Raw genomic sequence first — 16,028 nt, forward strand, 5'->3', positions numbered from 1 at the left:
TGAGTTAGGACTGGGTGAAGAGGTATATTAACTAGGATAATGCTAACTGCTATAACAAATAGACTCTAATGTGTAAAACAGCTAGAAGAAGTTGATTTCTCTCTCCCTTAACAGTCCAAGGCTGGTGTTCCTGGTTGATGGATGGCTTGCCTTCTTACACTAATGTGGAGACCTAGGCTCCTTCCTTTTTGTGGCTCCACAAGCCCTTAGGGTTTCATCATCTTCTGTATCCAGTCAGCTAAAGGGGAAGGAGAGAATGTGGAGGACACAAAGGGCTGAAAAGCCTTGGCACACATCACTCCACTCACATTCAGTTGGTGGGAACTAGTTAGCACATGGCCACACCTGACTGTGAGAGAGCCTGGGAAATTAAAGTTTAGCTGTGTGCCCAGGAGGACTAGGACATGAATTTGTGGTGAAGAATCACTCAGTTTCCACCTCTGAAGGTTTCAGGTCATGGCCCTAGAAGGGGGCAGTGGAGTAGAGGGTAGAATATGAAAGAGGGGTGTCACCTTATCCTTGTAGAAAGAGGGGTCCAAACTGGAGTGGTGGGTGACTTGAGGGCTCTAAGTAAGCCCATACTTAGGTAAAATACAAGTCCCATAGTGGGTACAGGCACATGTAAGAAAGAGGCCAACTGAGGACTGGGCCAGGCTGAGGAAGCAGGGTGTCCCTCTTCAGCCGACAGTACTACACCAAGGTGGGACTTTTATGTGAATGACTATAAACGCACACGTGTCTTTGGGCACAGATGCGCCTGATTTGTTCCCTGCCCAGGTGGGCGAGCGTGTGCATACTTGGTTGCACATGTCACTGGGGTGTCTGAGTTCATATGTGCCTGTGTTCATATGTGACAGGCAGATGTGTCTGTCACATGCACATGTCCGAAGGGCTGTGCATACATATGACCGAACGCTCAGGTGTTCCTGATGAGGGAGAACCTGTGTGTTTCTAACCTGTACACCTGAAGGGTCTGTGTGCGCATGACCATGCATGCAATGTATCTGTTTGTCCACACCCAGGAACAGGCCTGCAAAGGACAGCCTGGAGATGTCTCAGGACAGAGGTAGTAACTGCATGTGCACAAGTGCTGGGGGAGGGGTGCTGAGTGTGCACACGCCAAGCACACAGCCGGTGTGGGATAGGTATGTGCTAAGTAAAGTACACAAGTGGACACTCACCTCACAGTACACATGTCCCTGTGTCTATGGTAGCCCCTGCAGGGTGCATGAAGTTGCCTAGGTGTGTGAATGTGTACTTCTGTGTGCCCAGATGTGCCCTTGGAACTCCCCAGGCTTGGCCAGACCAGGCTGGGCTCCTTGTTGGGCACACAGAGGCCTCTGCTGTGTGTTGGTGCCTGCATGGGGCACTGCCAAGGGTGCATTGGCAGCATGTGTATGTGCGTGTGAATGTGTGTGTGCGCGTGCGCACGCGCACGTGTGTGTGTGTGTGTGTGTGTGTGTGTGTGTGTGTGTGTGTAGGAAGAAGCATTCGCTCTCTTAGACCTTGCTTCTTTCTGTGGTTCGGTTTCTATAGAGACACTTCCTGTGGAAGAGAAAAGAGGTAGTGAGCTGGTGTTTCAGGATGTGAGGGCCCGCAGGAGCGGAGCTGGGCTCTCTCTCTGCTGCCTGCCCTTCGCTGTGCAGGCTCTGGCCAGAGCTGCCCACAGTCCCCATGGTGGGCGCCCCCCGCAGTGGGGACCCGTGAACAGCAGCGGCATGCCAGGGAAGCCCAAGCACCTGGGCGTCCCCAACGGACGCATGGTGAGTGCGGGCTCCAGGCCAGGCCCACAGGGAGGGGGTGGGTACACCCAGGGTGGAGCCCAACAGGCACACCCGGCAGGGCTGGGCTAGAGCCTGCATGCTGCCAGCGGGCGGGAGAAGTTGGGGAGAGGCAGCAGCAGGTGGTAGAACCTGGCACCCTCATCCCAGGACCTTCCAGACGGTTCTGATGGGGACCTGGGGCCACTCCGGTGATGAGGCCAGAGGAGAGCAGGCATAGGCTTCTGGCCCAGTCCCCACTGCTCTCTTACCTACTACCTTGGCACCATCTGGGGCTGACTGCATCCTAGGGTAGCAGGGAGTCCTGGCATGCCCTTTGCCCCCTGTACACCCCTACGGGGACCCAAGCCCCCATACCTCACTTAACCTCAGCCCCCTCCCTCACCCAGTGTCCTGATGCCCAAGGTCAGGTAAGGGGCAGCCCTTAATGGGTCACTGACCTCCACCTAGACCTACTCCAAAGGCTTCCTGCCAGAGCTAGCAGTCCTTGGGCAGCCTGGGATGGGTCAGCAGGGTCAGGCCCGGTTGGCACAGCTTCTGTCTGTTCTATTCCTGGGCTACTAGGACGGGTGGGGGGAGCTGAGCACTAGGGTGCCCCTGGCTACTGCTAAATCCTCTCCCTGGCTGCTTGGCATCCAGGTGAGAGCTGCCCTTGAAGAGACCCGCTTCAGCAGATGGAACTGGCTGTGTCGGTCTTCTCTTCTCTCCCTAGGACACCAGGCCACTTGGCAGAGTCCCAGCCCCTCCTAAAAACTCCAGAAAGTCCAGTGTCCTAGTCGCCTACCCAGCCCCAGCCTAGTACTGTGGGACAAAGCCAATGGGTCCAGAGAGACCTGGGTTCTAATCTCAGCTCTGCTGTCCCTTACTAGAGGGTCCTCTCTGACCCTCAGTTTCTTCATCTATAAAAGGAGGAGTTTGAAATGGATTTCAAAGTCTTGCTGAGACGATTAAGTGTAATAATGAATATGAGCCCCCTGACCCACCATGGGGGTTCCATAAATGTCAGCCCAATGCCCCCCTTCATTCTCAGCCCCTTTTCAAGGATCCCCTGCCTCACCAAGAAGCTGAGCCACTCCCCACCCTTACTCCTCCTCCTAATTCCCAAGACCTGTCTCCATACCTCTTCCTCCAGCATCTCTTTATTGGGCAGGAGAGAGGCAAATCCCTCCAAGCTGGCCATGTCCCCCACCTCACTATCTCTACCATCAAAATGACTTTGGAAGTTCGAGCATCCATGGGCCTCGCACTCCCTGGAGGCATGATGCTTTGGCTCACCCCTCCCAAAGCATCCAGGCCAAGGAGGAACACACCCACTCCCACGCCCACCCCAGAGGGCAACTGGGTTGCTGCTTCTGGGCAGTGTCCAGAACTGCAGGGCAGCTGAGGGGGCCCAGAGAGAGATCCAGCCTCTGCCCGTCCCACATCAACTTATAGCTTCTCTACTCAAGAGTCATTCAGAGCAGGGAAGGCCCCCAAGCTCTACCCCCAGCCCTGCAAGCCCATGGACTTGCTTTTCTCAGCGACGTTCACACACAGGTTTATCTTTGCCCTTTCCGGACCCATTCTGAACTCTGTGCCACCTCTTGGAATCCCGAGGGTAACAGATTGGCCACTTGCTGGCCATCGGGCAGCCTTCTGAGGCCACACTCAGCTGAGACAGGGAGGGACAGACCAGCATCGGATATGCATAGATGTAGGCCAGCTGTCAGCCTCCTTCCATGAGTCACCTCCTAAGGGAGGTTCAAAGGAGTACATGACGTGCTAAGGGCAGCTGGCAAGAGAGGGATCCGCATTTGAACCAGGCCAATCTGACTCGATGCCAGGTCTCCTCCACCTCCCAGAACTGCCTGGCTCCGTCCTCCCCCACCTCCTCCTGCCACCAACCCCACCCACCACCACCATCATTACCTGCTGAGGCAACTTCATTTGTCAGCCTCGTCTTTCTGCCACTCAGCTTGTCAGGGGGTTGCAATGAAACCTGTCACTTACAGATGGCTCCCAGCCTCCCTCCCAGAGATGCCTTCACAGAGTCCCAACTCCCACTTCATTTGTTCACTCATGCATTCATTCAATAATCCCTCCTTAGGGCCTGCTTGGTGCTGGCCCTGTCCCAGGCATCAAGACCAAGGCCCATCGCCCTAGGCCCTGCCCTCAAACAGCTCCTGGTCTGGCAAGGCACAAAAGGCACGAGCGCAAATACCAGAATAAAATTAAGGTTTGGGTAAGAGCAGTAGGTCAGGAATAGAGAAAGCTTGAGGAAGACCGGAAGGGAGAACAAACTTCTCCACTCACTTCGTGCATTGTTGGTGTGGAAGATGTCCTGAAACGATGTGCCAGCTGGAGGAGGGAACAGCATGGGGAAAGGCCTACACACAGGGAAACAGGATGTGTGTACAGGGACAAGGCCCAAGGGCTGGCGAGCCTGAAGCCTGGAGAGGAGCAGTTATTGCATCCTGTCACTCTCAGGGTGCCCAGTTAGTCTCCCTGCACAGGAAGACCTGCAAAGCAGAGCCCACTGTACCTTGGCCTACATTCCTGGAGTCTAGCTCAGGGCCATAGGCCAGCTCCACAAAGCTGACTCAGGCTGAAGAGCCAGGCAGCCAGGGTTCTCAGTGGGTCTACCCAGAGAGGATCTCTGGGCCTCAGTCACCCCAAGCCGGGATGAAATAAGATGATATAGAGGGCCGAGCCCAGAAGATGCTCAGTAAATCAGCCCTCCCTTTGAAGTCACCCCTCCAGGGGGCAGAATTCATCCAGGAGCCCCTGAGCCCTTTACCCCAATCGACCTTGCCCATCTATGCCACAAGGGCTGAGGCCCTGGGGCTTCCAGGTCCCCGGTACGTCTGCTGTTCACCCAGGAAGGCAGCTCAGTGGAGGGGAGACATTAGGTTTCCAGAGTCAGGCACACTTTGGCCCTAATTTCAGCTCAGGCACTTCCCAGCTGTGTGATTTCTTTGGGCCAAGGTTTCCATATCTGTAAAATGGGCGTAATAATACCTGCCACATAGGATAAGGATGTGAGGTTGGATGTGTGACATGGATGTGTGCCGTCCATGTTCTCTGTCTGTCGGAGAGCTCAGGAAATGTCGGGTCACTCTCATCTTTGTATTCTCAGATACCAGTGGCTCCCCCAGGGCCCATTTCCAAGGAAAAATGTTTGGCAAACTGAGTCCAGAGCATGGGTTGGGGTTGCCGCTTGGCCACCACACCCTTCCTCCTCCTTTCTTCCCCTTTTCTCCCATTCACTCACCACTTCTCCTCAGGCAAGCCAGGGTGGGGCAAGGCCAGCCCTGCTCAGCACAACTTCCCCAGACCCAGGAGCCTGGGCAGATCAGAGCCCCAGGCAGCGGCAGCAGCAGCATGCCACTCTCCCTGCTGCACACCTGCCACATTCACAAATGGGGCCTCGCTGACTCACCCTTCCTGGCAGCTCCAGGAGGTTGGGAATGCTGAGCCCAATGCTACCCAGGGGGAAACTGAGCCCCAGAGAAGGGAAGTTACTTGCCTCAGAATGGTCAATCTGGAATTGGACCCCATCCCCGCTCCCTGCCACCTCTGGATCTGCGTCCTGTCTCAGACCAGGTTATTAATATCTAGTGGGGCAAGAGGGGCCCAGGAAGAACTGCATGGGGTATTCGGAGTCAAAGCATCCCTGGCAAAGGGGGTACCAGCGCCTCCTGTGAGGGCAGGGGAGGGCAACTTGGGCCCTTGTGGCTGCTTGGGAGCACCTGGGCAAAGAGGGTGCTCTTTGAGGAGGGAGTTCAGGCTGATTCTCTCCTATGGTATAGGCCTGCCCTCCAGGAGCTACAGGCTGGTAGGGGAGAGGCCTACAAATAGGTGGGCAGCAGTGTGGTGGGCAGGGGGATTCGGGGCAACTGGTGTTTAGGGAAGACTGATGTCAACAGGCAGAGACTGGAGAGCTGTAAGGTGGGGGAAGCAGGAGCAGATACCAGGCAGAGGAAACAGTAAAGCAGGAAGCAGGAGTGTGAAGGGGTGTGGGGAAAATAGAAGTTTGATGAAGTGTAGGGTGGAGGTGAGGGGGAGGGCAATGGGGGAGGCTGAAGGGGTTTATTAGTCAGGCTCAGGCAGAGCTTCAGCGGTAACCCAGCAACTGCTCTGCCTCCCAGAGTGAGGAGTGGGGCCGGAAGAGGGCCTGGGAGCCAGCCCCACGTAAAGACACGATCTATTCAACAGGATGTAAAGAACAAAATGAAATAGGAGTGAAGCCAAGCCCAGGGCCCTCTGCCTTCCCTGGGGTCCTGGGCTGCCCAAGAGCATCCCGTGCCCCACCCCCTGACACATGAAAAGTGCCGTGGAGAGCCCTGAGCAAGGGAGAGGCTGAGTCCTGGGTTGGAGGGCGGGCCAGAGAGAGGCCCGGTGTGTGCTTGGTGCGGGGAAGAGGGAGGGCCAGGTGGCCACCGCGGAGTGGGAGGGGAAAGTCAGGATGGTTCCCGGAGACCTGGACGGAGGGCAGTAACCAAGACTGGGAACAGCCACAGAGCAGCCTGGGGAGGAAGAACGTGGGACAGGCAGGTGCAGGCATGAGGGCAGCTGCCATGAAAGGGAAAGAACAGCTGGAAGGGACCTTGGGCTTCAACTTGTCCCCTTCACACACCCCAGGAGTTGAGACTTTGTCCTGCAGCCCCGGGAGAGAATTCCCATGAAGCTGTGAGATGGGCAAGTGCAAAGGCAGGAGGGCGAAGGCTGGGGCAGCCAGGGGAGGGCGTGCAGGGTAGTTCCACGTCCAGCCTCCCTCTGCACAAGCTTTCCCTCCTCCTCCATAATGTCTTAGCCCCATGCTCCAGCTTGGAGGCAGGCTCAGGGAGGGGCCCAAGGTTGTAAAACTAGAGAAGGACAGGGCTAGGATTTGAATCCGTGTCTGACAGACCCGATCCCTGTGTTCTTCCCTAGACCACAGGGCTTGGCAAAATTGAAAGCTGAAGCAGGGCCAGACACCAATACTAATGCGACAACAATAATAGTAATGTTCCTTGAATATTTTCCACATGCCAGACAGTGTTATGAGCTCTCTTTCTATGTATATTTAACTTATTTAATCACAGCAAGCCTTTGAAGTCCTGACCATTATTTGCCCCATCTGTATAGAGGGAGAAACTAAGGCACAGAGAGGTAAAGTACTCTGCCCAAGGTCACACAGCACAAATGTGAACTCAGGTAGTCTGGGGCCTGCCTCCATAAATAACATAAATGCATCAAACTGGCCCCAGAGACCTCTGAGGAGAGTGTGAACCCCTTCTAGGGAAAGCGGTTGCTGCTCAGGGCCAGCCAAGGTTGCCATGCTGGGAAGAAGCTCAAGGTAGCTGGGGCAGAAAGCTGGGGTTTCATGTAAAACTCCTGACTTTCATATGTGGGAAACCCCTTTAAAGTTAAAAAAAACCAAAAACATTCTGATATTAATAATGTCCTACTTATTTGCAGGCCAGCTCTGGCCCACAGATGTGTGACCCGGGTGCTCCCAGGTTGGGGAACAGAGAGGGAGATTCCAGCCGGGAGGGCAGGGAGAAGCTTCCTGGGGAGGAGATGTTTGCAGACTTGTTTCCAGTAGGGATGGAACGAAGGGACAGGTGGCAGAAGCTCCTGTGACAGGACCTAGTGAAAATGTAGGAGGTGAGAGGGAGGAAGGAACTGGGGATCAGTCAAGCCCTGGTGTTAGGAGCCCAGGTGATGGGAGGAAAACCAGATTCAGGGAAGTTGGTTCCGTGCCCTGCTTTGGTGGTGGCAGAGGTGGTTTCCAATTGGGACTGGCTGAGTTGGAAGGGCTTGTGGGGCATTTGGGTGGAGATGTCAGCAGGAAGTTGGCTATGTGTGTTTGAAGCTGGGGAGATGTGGGAGGGAGAAAGGGCCCAGAACAGAGTCAGAGAGGGGTAGAGACCACCTTGTGTGTATAGATGATGAGGAAGCTGGAGGATTTGCTAGGAAGGTAGGAAGACCGAGGGAAACCACTGCAAGAGTCATTTTGAAAGGAGGGTTTTTCTGTTTCACTAATGGTTGGGATTCCCAGAGAAGTCAGAGTTGTGCATGTGGGGGAAAGGGGGATGCGCAGAGGAAGGGATTGGCCTCTACAGCTACTCACAGGGTAGTCCATAACCAGCAGCATCAGTGCTTGGGATCTTGTCAGAAATGGAGAGTCTTAGGCTCTCCTGAAACTGAATCTCTGGAGGTTCCCCCCCGCCATCATTCTAATGCACACTAAAGTTTGAGAACCACTGCTCTCTACTATAAAATAGCATCCTATGCCCTGCCCATGGTGGGGTGTTTCCAAGAGGAGGCAGTTGCAATAAGGAGATCATCAGTTTCAGAGACACCTCTCCTTCCTCAAAGACAACAGCAAACATTGCTTATAACACCTGCCACATGCTGGCCACTATTCTAGACGCTGGAAATATATTAAACTGATTTGATCCTCACAGCGGGCCCAGGAAGTAAGTTAACTATTATTATCATCATCCCTCACTTACAGATGGAGACAAACAAGTTACTTGCCCAAAGTCATACAACTAGTAAGTGGCAGAGACAAGATTAAAAGTTTGTGTTCCTACCCACCATGCTCTACACCCAGGCTCACCCAGTGGGTGCTGGGCATCAACAGGGGTGACTGGGGTGTACCTGGTATAAGTCCCAGTGCACACAGTGGTTGGCACATGATGGAAGGGGAGCCAGGGGCAGCCTGAGCAAAACCCTGAGCAAGCAGTGACCTGGCTGAGAATGCCCAGGGCGGCCCTCCAGGCAGAGAACACAGCTCCAGTCCTGGGGGCTGGGCCTAGAACTATCCCTTGAGAATCCACCCTGGGCTCTACTCTGACTCTCTACCTCGGGTTTCTTGTAGGTTGTGGCTGTCTCAGATGGAGGTAAGTGACAGAGTATGTGGAGGAAGCCTGGCTGGGGTGGGGGTGGGGGCTGAGGGGGGTGTATGTGGAAACAGCGTGGGGATACCCCTGCCATTTGCTGTCTTTCCAGGAAAAGTACCTGAGATGGGATTGGGCCAGGGGCTGGGGAAGGCTGCAAGGCTTAGCTGCACTTGTCCATCCCCCTGCAGAGCTGAGCAGCACGGCGGGGCCCCAGGGCCAGGGAGAGGGCCGAGGCAGCTCCCTCAGCATCCACAGCCTTCCCAGTGGCCCCAGCAGCTCCTTCCCCACCGAGGAGCAGCCTGTGGCCAGCTGGGGCCTGTCCTTCGAGCGGCTGCTGCAGGACCCGCTGGGCCTGGCTTACTTCACTGTAAGCCCTGGGGTGGGATAGGGAGGGCAGATGGCAGTGGCCACCATGGGGGGAAGGGTGGGGGGCATGGGAGAGGGCATGGATGGAGTTTCAGGCTGGCCAGAGTGGGACTCCTCTGTCAGCTGCCTCATCTGGCCTTTCTTTGGCACTCTCTTACTCTTCTCCCAGCTGGGAAGTTTCCTTCTCTCTGCCTCTTATTTTCTTTCTGTGCCTCCGGATCTCATCCCATCTGCCTGTCTGACCCTATCTGTCTGGCTTGACCTCTTGGCCCTCTCTCTATACCAATCTCTTGGACCACATCCCCTGACTGGGTCTCTGTGTCTCGCCTCTGTGTCTGTGCCTCCTTCTCCCCACCCCCAGGAGTTCCTGAAGAAGGAGTTCAGTGCTGAGAACGTGACATTCTGGAAGGCCTGCGAGCGCTTCCAGCAGATCCCCGCCAGCGACACCCAGCAGGTGGGGAGAAGGGGGAACTGAGGTGGCGAGATGAGACCAGGGCCTGAGCCATGCCCCTGACCTTCTCCTGTCCGTCCTGCCCCAGTTAGCTCAGGAGGCCCGGAACATCTACCAGGAGTTTCTGTCCAGCCAGGCACTGAGCCCGGTGAACATCGACAGGCAGGCCTGGCTCGGCGAGGAGGTGCTGGCAGAGCCCCGACCGGACATGTTCCGGGCACAGCAGCTTCAGGTGAGCGGTCCCGGAGGCGCGGCCTGAGATAAGGGGTGGCGCCTTGGAAGGGAGCTCGGTGGAGCAGAGGCAGGGCCAGATCCAGCGGCGGACCCTGAGCGGCAGAGATGGTGGGGATGGGGTGGGGAAGAGTGCAAATCTGGATGCTGGGACCCAGCTAAACGTTGGGCAGGGCGCGGGTCAGAGGTAAGACTAGAGGAGACAGTGAAGGAGGGACTAGGGGCGGGACCTGGAGCAAGGAAGGGCTAGGGGCTCGCTCCCTAGGTTGCGGACGCCGCCAAGCCCCAGGGCCGGGTCTGGGACTCTGGCGGCTCGCAGAGCGCCCACTCCAGCTCACCGCCCCGGCGCCGGTTCCGCAGATCTTCAACTTGATGAAGTTTGACAGCTATGCACGCTTCGTCAAATCCCCGCTGTATCGCGAGTGCCTCCTTGCGGAGGCCGAGGGTCGCCCCCTGCGGGAACCTGGCTCTTCGCGCCTTGGCAGCCCTGACGCCACGAGAAAGGTGCGGACGACGGCCTGTGGGGGCAGGCGACCGGGTGCAGATCTGCGAGGGTGTGCCCACGGTCTGCCTGCGGGTGGGGCCCGGCCCAGTGCCAGTGGCTTCCCTGTATCTTGCAGAAGCCGAAGCTGAAGCCCGGAAAGTCGCTGCCGCTGGGCGTGGAGGAGTTGGGGCAGCTGCCTCCTGCGGAGGGCCCTGGGGGCCGCCCACTCCGCTTGTCCTTCCGCAGAGGTGAGGGCAGGAGCGGGCCGCAGAGATGAGCGGGGTCGGGAGTCTGGGCAAGCCTGGAGAACACCCTCTTCCTCCTACTGGTCCCGCAGTCTCTAGGACTGTGAAAATCGAAATGCAGGTCCGTGTGACCCCCATGTTCCCCTGGTGGTTCGGTTCCCACGCTAGACCCCAGAAGTTTGGGAAGCCCCCCCCCCCCTCAGCAGCGAAGCTTCCAGGAACCCAAACCACGTTAGACCCCTGTAAAGGGCTCCAACAGGGTCCGCCTGGCTGGGGAGAGGCCCCGGCAGAGGGGTTGGGGGAGGGGCTGTCCTGCTCATTCTCCCTCTCCCCTAGAACTAGGGGGCGGCGCGTCAAACTCAGCCTTGCGCCGAGAGTCCCAGGGGTCCCTCAACTCCTCTGCCAGTCTGGACCTCGGCTTTCTTGCCTTTGTCAGCAGCAAATCTGAGGTGAGCCCACTGCTGGGGGAGACGTGGTGTGGGCTCGGGCCACTACTCAGGCCCCTTTGTGTGGCCACCCTCATTCCAAGTCACCGGCCCCACTTCATCCTCCACTTGATCCACATGGCCAACCACTCAGCCTCCTCACTTTCTTCCTGTCCTCACCACATTGGGCCCCATGCATGTTATGGGTGCACATCCTCTTCAGCTGATGTGTGTGCACGTGTGGGTGCCCAGGTGTGTACAGCACGTGTGTAGCAGTCAGTGGGTGGACCCGTCTCTGGGTGCCCATACGTTTGGGTGAGCATACATGTATTCCTGTAGGAGGATGTATCCTGCCTGCCTACAAGTGTGCCCTTGGGCATGTGTATGCCTGTGTGTGCCCCAGTGAGCTTACGTTTTCTGTGTACCTGTCTGTGTGTCCTTGCGTGTGTACACATCACCTCCCTTGACACCTGCTCTGAATCAGAGCCACCGGAAGAGCCTTGGGAGCTCAGAAGGCGAGAGTGAAAGCCGACCAGGGAAGTATTGCTGCGTGTACCTGCCTGATGGCACAGCCTCCTTGGCCCTAGCCCGACCTGGCCTCACCATCCGTGACATGCTGGAAGGCATCTGTGAGAAACGAGGCCTCTCTCTACCTGACATCAAGGTCTACCTGGTGGGCAATGAGCAGGTGCGAACCTGGCCTGTTCCCCAACTCTAACTCCCTTTCTGATCCTGAACCCACCCCCATTCCTGTCTCTGCTCAGCCATGACCCCAACACCAATTCCACTCCTAATTCCAGCCCCATCCCCTATCCCCACCCCCTTCCTAACTCCAGCCCCCTGCCCCATGCCCAACTCCAAATCAACCCAGCACCAACTCCTCACTCAAACTCAGATATCCACTCTCATCCCATGAAAATCCTGTCCCCACCCCATTCCCATCCTGGTTTCCAGCTTCAGCCATCATCCTCACTGTGATAGTCTCTGGGAGGAAGAGTAGGGGAAAACCACTGCTGGAGCTGAGTTTTTCCCTGTCACTCCCAGAGTTCAGACTGCCCATCCCTGAAATGGCCATTTGGGGATCCCTTACTTCCTCTGCCACCAGGGGCACCTAACTGCACCCAACCTATGAAAAACTTTCCTTTAGGTACAAACTAGCATAGCTTTAAAGAGGAGGCTAGGGCAAAATTCACTTAAACTAAACCATCCAATAAGGGGAAATCTAAAGGAAGGATGCTGTATCCCAGGGAGACGCATCAGGATTTCATTCACCCAGTAAACAGTCCTAAGCCCCTGCCAGGTGTGGCCAGAGGGAGCCAGGCTGAGTTCTGTCCTCCAGGTCCAAAGGCTGGAGGTGAGCTAGGCAGGATGTGATCAGGAGGAGGAGTTGAAGTTCCAGAGAGTTTCTGGGTCAAGGAAGGCATTTCTGGTTGGTCCCAGGAGGCTTCATGGGAGAGGTGGCCGTTGATGAGGATGAGGACAAGTTTGCCTGGCAGAGCTGTGGGGGGAGGACAGTCCAGGCACAGGTGGGAAGAAGTGCAGGGTAGGTTCAGGGGCCTGGAGCATGGGAGTATGAGGGCCACAGTAAGAGAAGCTCTGCCCACTTTCTTGGGCCACCCAGGCAGCCTCTGCAGCCCTGATGGGTTTTCATGTCTGCTAAATATAACTTCACCACCCACACTCCACCTGTCCCTGCAGCACAGCACAGGCCTATTGCCTGGAAGAGGCTGCCTCCCAGCCCCGGGCTGGTGCAGGCAGCAGGGCCTCCAGGGGTGGTAATTACTACAGCTACTTTTATGTACCTACTGTGTGCCAGATACTTCGCATCTTTCTGGCCTCACAGCTGTCTTGCGGGGAAGAGCCCTTTTTGCAGTGAGGAGACAAGAAGTGTCCTTAGTAGGTGGGAATGGAGAGAAGTGGACAAGTGTAAAAAAAAGGGACAAGGCCTGGGTGGCTGACCAAAGGTAGGTGGTGAGGGAGGAAATGCGTCCAGCTGGTCCAGTTGGTTTTCCCATGCCTGAGGGACAAGGGGCAGCTGTCCAGGAGGCAGATCCTGACCTGGCTCAGGAAGAGGTGGCCCCATGATCCAGGACTTAAGCCTGCCCCTTAACCAAGCAGCCCCATTACCATTTCGTGCCCACCCCACCTCCATGTTTCTCATAACTCTGTTCCTTTTCCAAGTCTGTCCAGCATTCTTTTTTTTTTTTTTTTTTTTGCGGTACGCGGGCCTCTCACTGTTGTGGCCTCTCCCGTTACGGAGCACAGGCTCCGGACGCGCAGGCTCAGCGGCCATGGCTCACGGGCCTAGCCACTCTGCGGCATGTGGGATCTTCCCGGGCGAGGGCACGAACCCGTGTCCCCTGCATCGGCAGGCGGACTCTCAACCACTGCGCCACCAGAGAAGCCCCATGTCCAGCATTCTTGCCACTAGGCTCTGATCCAGCCCGGTCTTGTATTCTGTCGGCATCTCTATGGCTTACCCGGCCACCGGCCCTTCCCTCTGGCCCTTAGGGAGCCTCAGTGGAGGCCCTGGGAGGAAGTGATGATTATTCCCTCAGACCCCGGGGATGGGGGAGGAGGGAAGGAGAAGGAATTTTGAGATCCTGCCTGGCTCCTGCAGAAGGCCCTGGTCCTGGATCAGGACTGCACCGTGCTGGCGGACCAGGAAGTGCGGCTGGAGAACAGAATCACTTTCGAGTAAGTGTCTGTCGCTCCAGTCTAGGGTCCGGGGGTCCCAGCACTCGTTTGGGTCCCAGTTCTGGCGGCTGTTCTCTCTCCAAGTCCTGCCCCTGGTGCTAACCCCGCCCCTTAGGCTAAGGCCCCACCCCCAAGAGGTCCCACCTCCCCAGTTCAGGCTCCACCCTCTCTCCGGCCAGTCCCAGGTGGGTTGGGGGAGAGGCGCGGCGGGCTCTCCGACCTTCCGCAGCGCCAGGGTCCCGCGCAGGCTCGAGTTGGCGGCGCTGGAGCGCGTGGTGCGGATCTCCGCCAAGCCCACCAAGCGGCTGCAGGAGGCGCTGCAGCCCATCCTGGCGAAGCACGGCCTGAGCCCGCAACAGGTGGCGCTGCGTCGGGTGAGCCGTGTAGCCGAGGGGCAGGGGCGGAGCGGGGCGGGCTGCCTGTCCCGCGGGCTGCTGACCTGTCCCCTCAGCCAGGCGAGAAGCAGCCACTAGATCTGAGGAAGCTAGTGAGTTCGGTGGCGGCCGAGAGATTGGTTTTGGACACTCTCCCAGGTAAGGGACGTTGGCCCAGGGGCTCGAAAGGGACAGCTCTGGCCCAAGAGGAAGGGGGTCCAGGCGAGAGGCAGACAGGAACGGTGGCCCTCTCTGCCACAGGTGTGAAGATCACTGAAGCTGGCGACATATCCCCCTGCCTCAGCCAGGTGAGCGAGGGACTGGGCACCCTCTTTTGCCCGCCAGCCTCCCCTTCCGGTTGTGGCTCTAACCCCACATTCTCACAGGGTGGCCCGCCTACAATCCAGGACAAGGCCGCCCACCTCCCTCCACTGTCCCTGAACTCGCTGGCCCAGGCACCCAGTAGTATCACTGGGAAGCGGCAGACCTGTGACATTGAAGGTACTTTGGGGATGATGGTGGCTAGGGACCAGAAGGGTTGGGGACCGTTGAGGGTGGGTGGCCTTAGAGAGCCTTGAGCTGAGGCAGGGGCGTGGATGTCACTGGGGCTGGAACAGGGTCCACTGGGGTTGAGGGACCAGAAAGGCTGGGACAGGGGGCGGGATGGGGGCATTGGTGCTGGGGTCAGGGAGGCTGTGGCCATAGTAAGGGCAGCAGGACTGTGGTAGGCTAGCATAGGTGGGTCTGCACCCATGGTCCCCTTGACTCTGCGGCCATCCCCAGGCCTGGTGGAGCTGCTGAACCGGGTGCAGAGCAGTGGAGCCCATGACCAGAGGGGCCTTCTGCGCAAAGAGGACCTGGTGCTTCCAGAATTTCTGCAGCTGCCTGCCCAAGGAGCCAACTCCCAGGAAGCCCCACCACAGACTGAATCAGCGGCCCAGCCCAAGGGGAGCCCCTCAGACTCCACTGTGCACTCGGCCCTCTGACAGCTGCCCAACCGTCCAGGCCGGCTGCATGGCACCTGGCGGGCCAAGCATGCCATGGGCCCGCTCTGCATGCCCTGTCTGTGCCATGAGTGTCCCTGGCCCCTTCCTGCCACGGGCAGGCCCGCAGGAAGAGCTGGGAGGGGATGGAGAGGCGACTCAGAGGAGTGACACTCCACAGCTGCCACCACTTGGTCCCTTACAGGCTTGCTCGTCCATCCCTTGCTGCCAGGCCACCAGGGGGAAGTGGGCCTAGCCCCCAGTGCAGGTGTGCCCAACATGGAGGGGCGGCGTTGGCAGTGCCAGCCTCCCCACCATGTGCCAGGCCTCAGCAACGAGTAGGAAGAGGGGCCGGCTCTTCCTCGGGGAGCTGGTATGAGTAAGGTCTGGGGGTGCAGGCAGGCAGGCAGCCCCTCCCTCTACCCACAGAGATGCTACTGGACTTTTGGATTTTGCAGTTGGCTTGGGGCAGCTGGGTTTGTCCTGGATGTATGATATTGTTATAATAATAATTATTATTCTGCCATAGGGCGTGTTCCTTGTGTGCCAGTCTACCCTGTGTGCCGCCCCCACCCCCAAACTGTGTTGCCTCTGTCACCAGGGTCAACGCCAGGAAGCCCTTGGGGACCTCAGGATGTACCCCCTGACTTCCTGTTGTCAGAACCTGTCTTCCTGACTGCACAGAGTATGGGGTGTGAGTGTGAGAGACAGGCAGAGACAGCCAGAGAGAAGGAGGGAGGGAAGGAGGAAGCAGGGGAGGGAGGGAGGAAGAGGAGGGAGGGGTAGACCCCTCTGGGCAGCTGTGCCTCTGCTGGTGTCATTGTGCTGTTCTCTGAATCTGAGTAGTGTCTGGTCACTGTCCTGTTTCTACTGGGGACTGAAAGTGTCTCTGTAGACATGGCGGTGGGCTACTTTGGATTCATCAAAGGCCTCGAGGAGGACACTGGTTTTTGTGGTGGGGGCAGGTTCTGCCCCCTGCCTGCTTTGGCTGGGTGGTCTTCTCTGTCCCCCAGTGGCCAGAGAAGCCCACAGCCCACACAGGGAGGAGGAACAGGGAGAACCCCAGAAGGAGAGCCCCAGCCTGGGGGCAGAGAAGCTAGACTCAGTCCCGGTGCTGCTGTG

The 16,028-nt window shown here is 57.5% G+C and overlaps 1 protein-coding gene across 2 annotated transcripts; it reads left to right on the top strand.

The window, feature by feature from the left end:
- Positions 1–1,562: 1,562 nt before the first annotated feature.
- RGS14 (regulator of G protein signaling 14) lies at positions 1,563–15,431 on the top strand. 2 transcript variants are annotated; one of them, XM_029218134.1, is made up of 15 exons: positions 1,563–1,763; positions 8,629–8,650; positions 8,839–9,017; positions 9,378–9,470; positions 9,556–9,699; positions 10,059–10,202; positions 10,319–10,430; positions 10,764–10,876; positions 11,337–11,540; positions 13,473–13,549; positions 13,797–13,923; positions 14,001–14,082; positions 14,185–14,231; positions 14,310–14,424; positions 14,707–15,431. In XM_029218134.1, exons 1-15 carry the CDS (start codon positions 1,719–1,721, stop codon positions 14,907–14,909), a joined length of 1,707 nt encoding a protein of 568 aa, XP_029073967.1. In that variant the 5' UTR covers positions 1,563–1,718; the 3' UTR covers positions 14,910–15,431. The 2 variants fall into 2 exon arrangements, with proteins under 2 accessions (XP_029073967.1, XP_029073966.1); XM_029218133.1 differs by having other exon boundaries at positions 1,708–1,763; positions 8,760–9,017.
- The last annotated feature ends 597 nt before the right edge of the window (positions 15,432–16,028 follow it).

Source organism: Monodon monoceros, unplaced genomic scaffold (assembly GCF_005190385.1).
Source record: "Monodon monoceros isolate NGI ecotype Baffin Bay Population unplaced genomic scaffold, NGI_Narwhal_1 Super_Scaffold_12, whole genome shotgun sequence".
In the NCBI taxonomy this organism is placed as follows: Eukaryota; Metazoa; Chordata; class Mammalia; order Artiodactyla; family Monodontidae; genus Monodon; species Monodon monoceros.

Coding starts and splice junctions, on each gene's coding strand:
- RGS14 (XM_029218133.1), top strand. Junction 10,877..11,336: donor TTGTCAGCAGCAAATCTGAG/GTGAGCCCACTG, acceptor GCTCTGAATCAG/AGCCACCGGAAGAGCCTTGG. Junction 14,425..14,706: donor GCAGACCTGTGACATTGAAG/GTACTTTGGGGA, acceptor GGCCATCCCCAG/GCCTGGTGGAGCTGCTGAAC.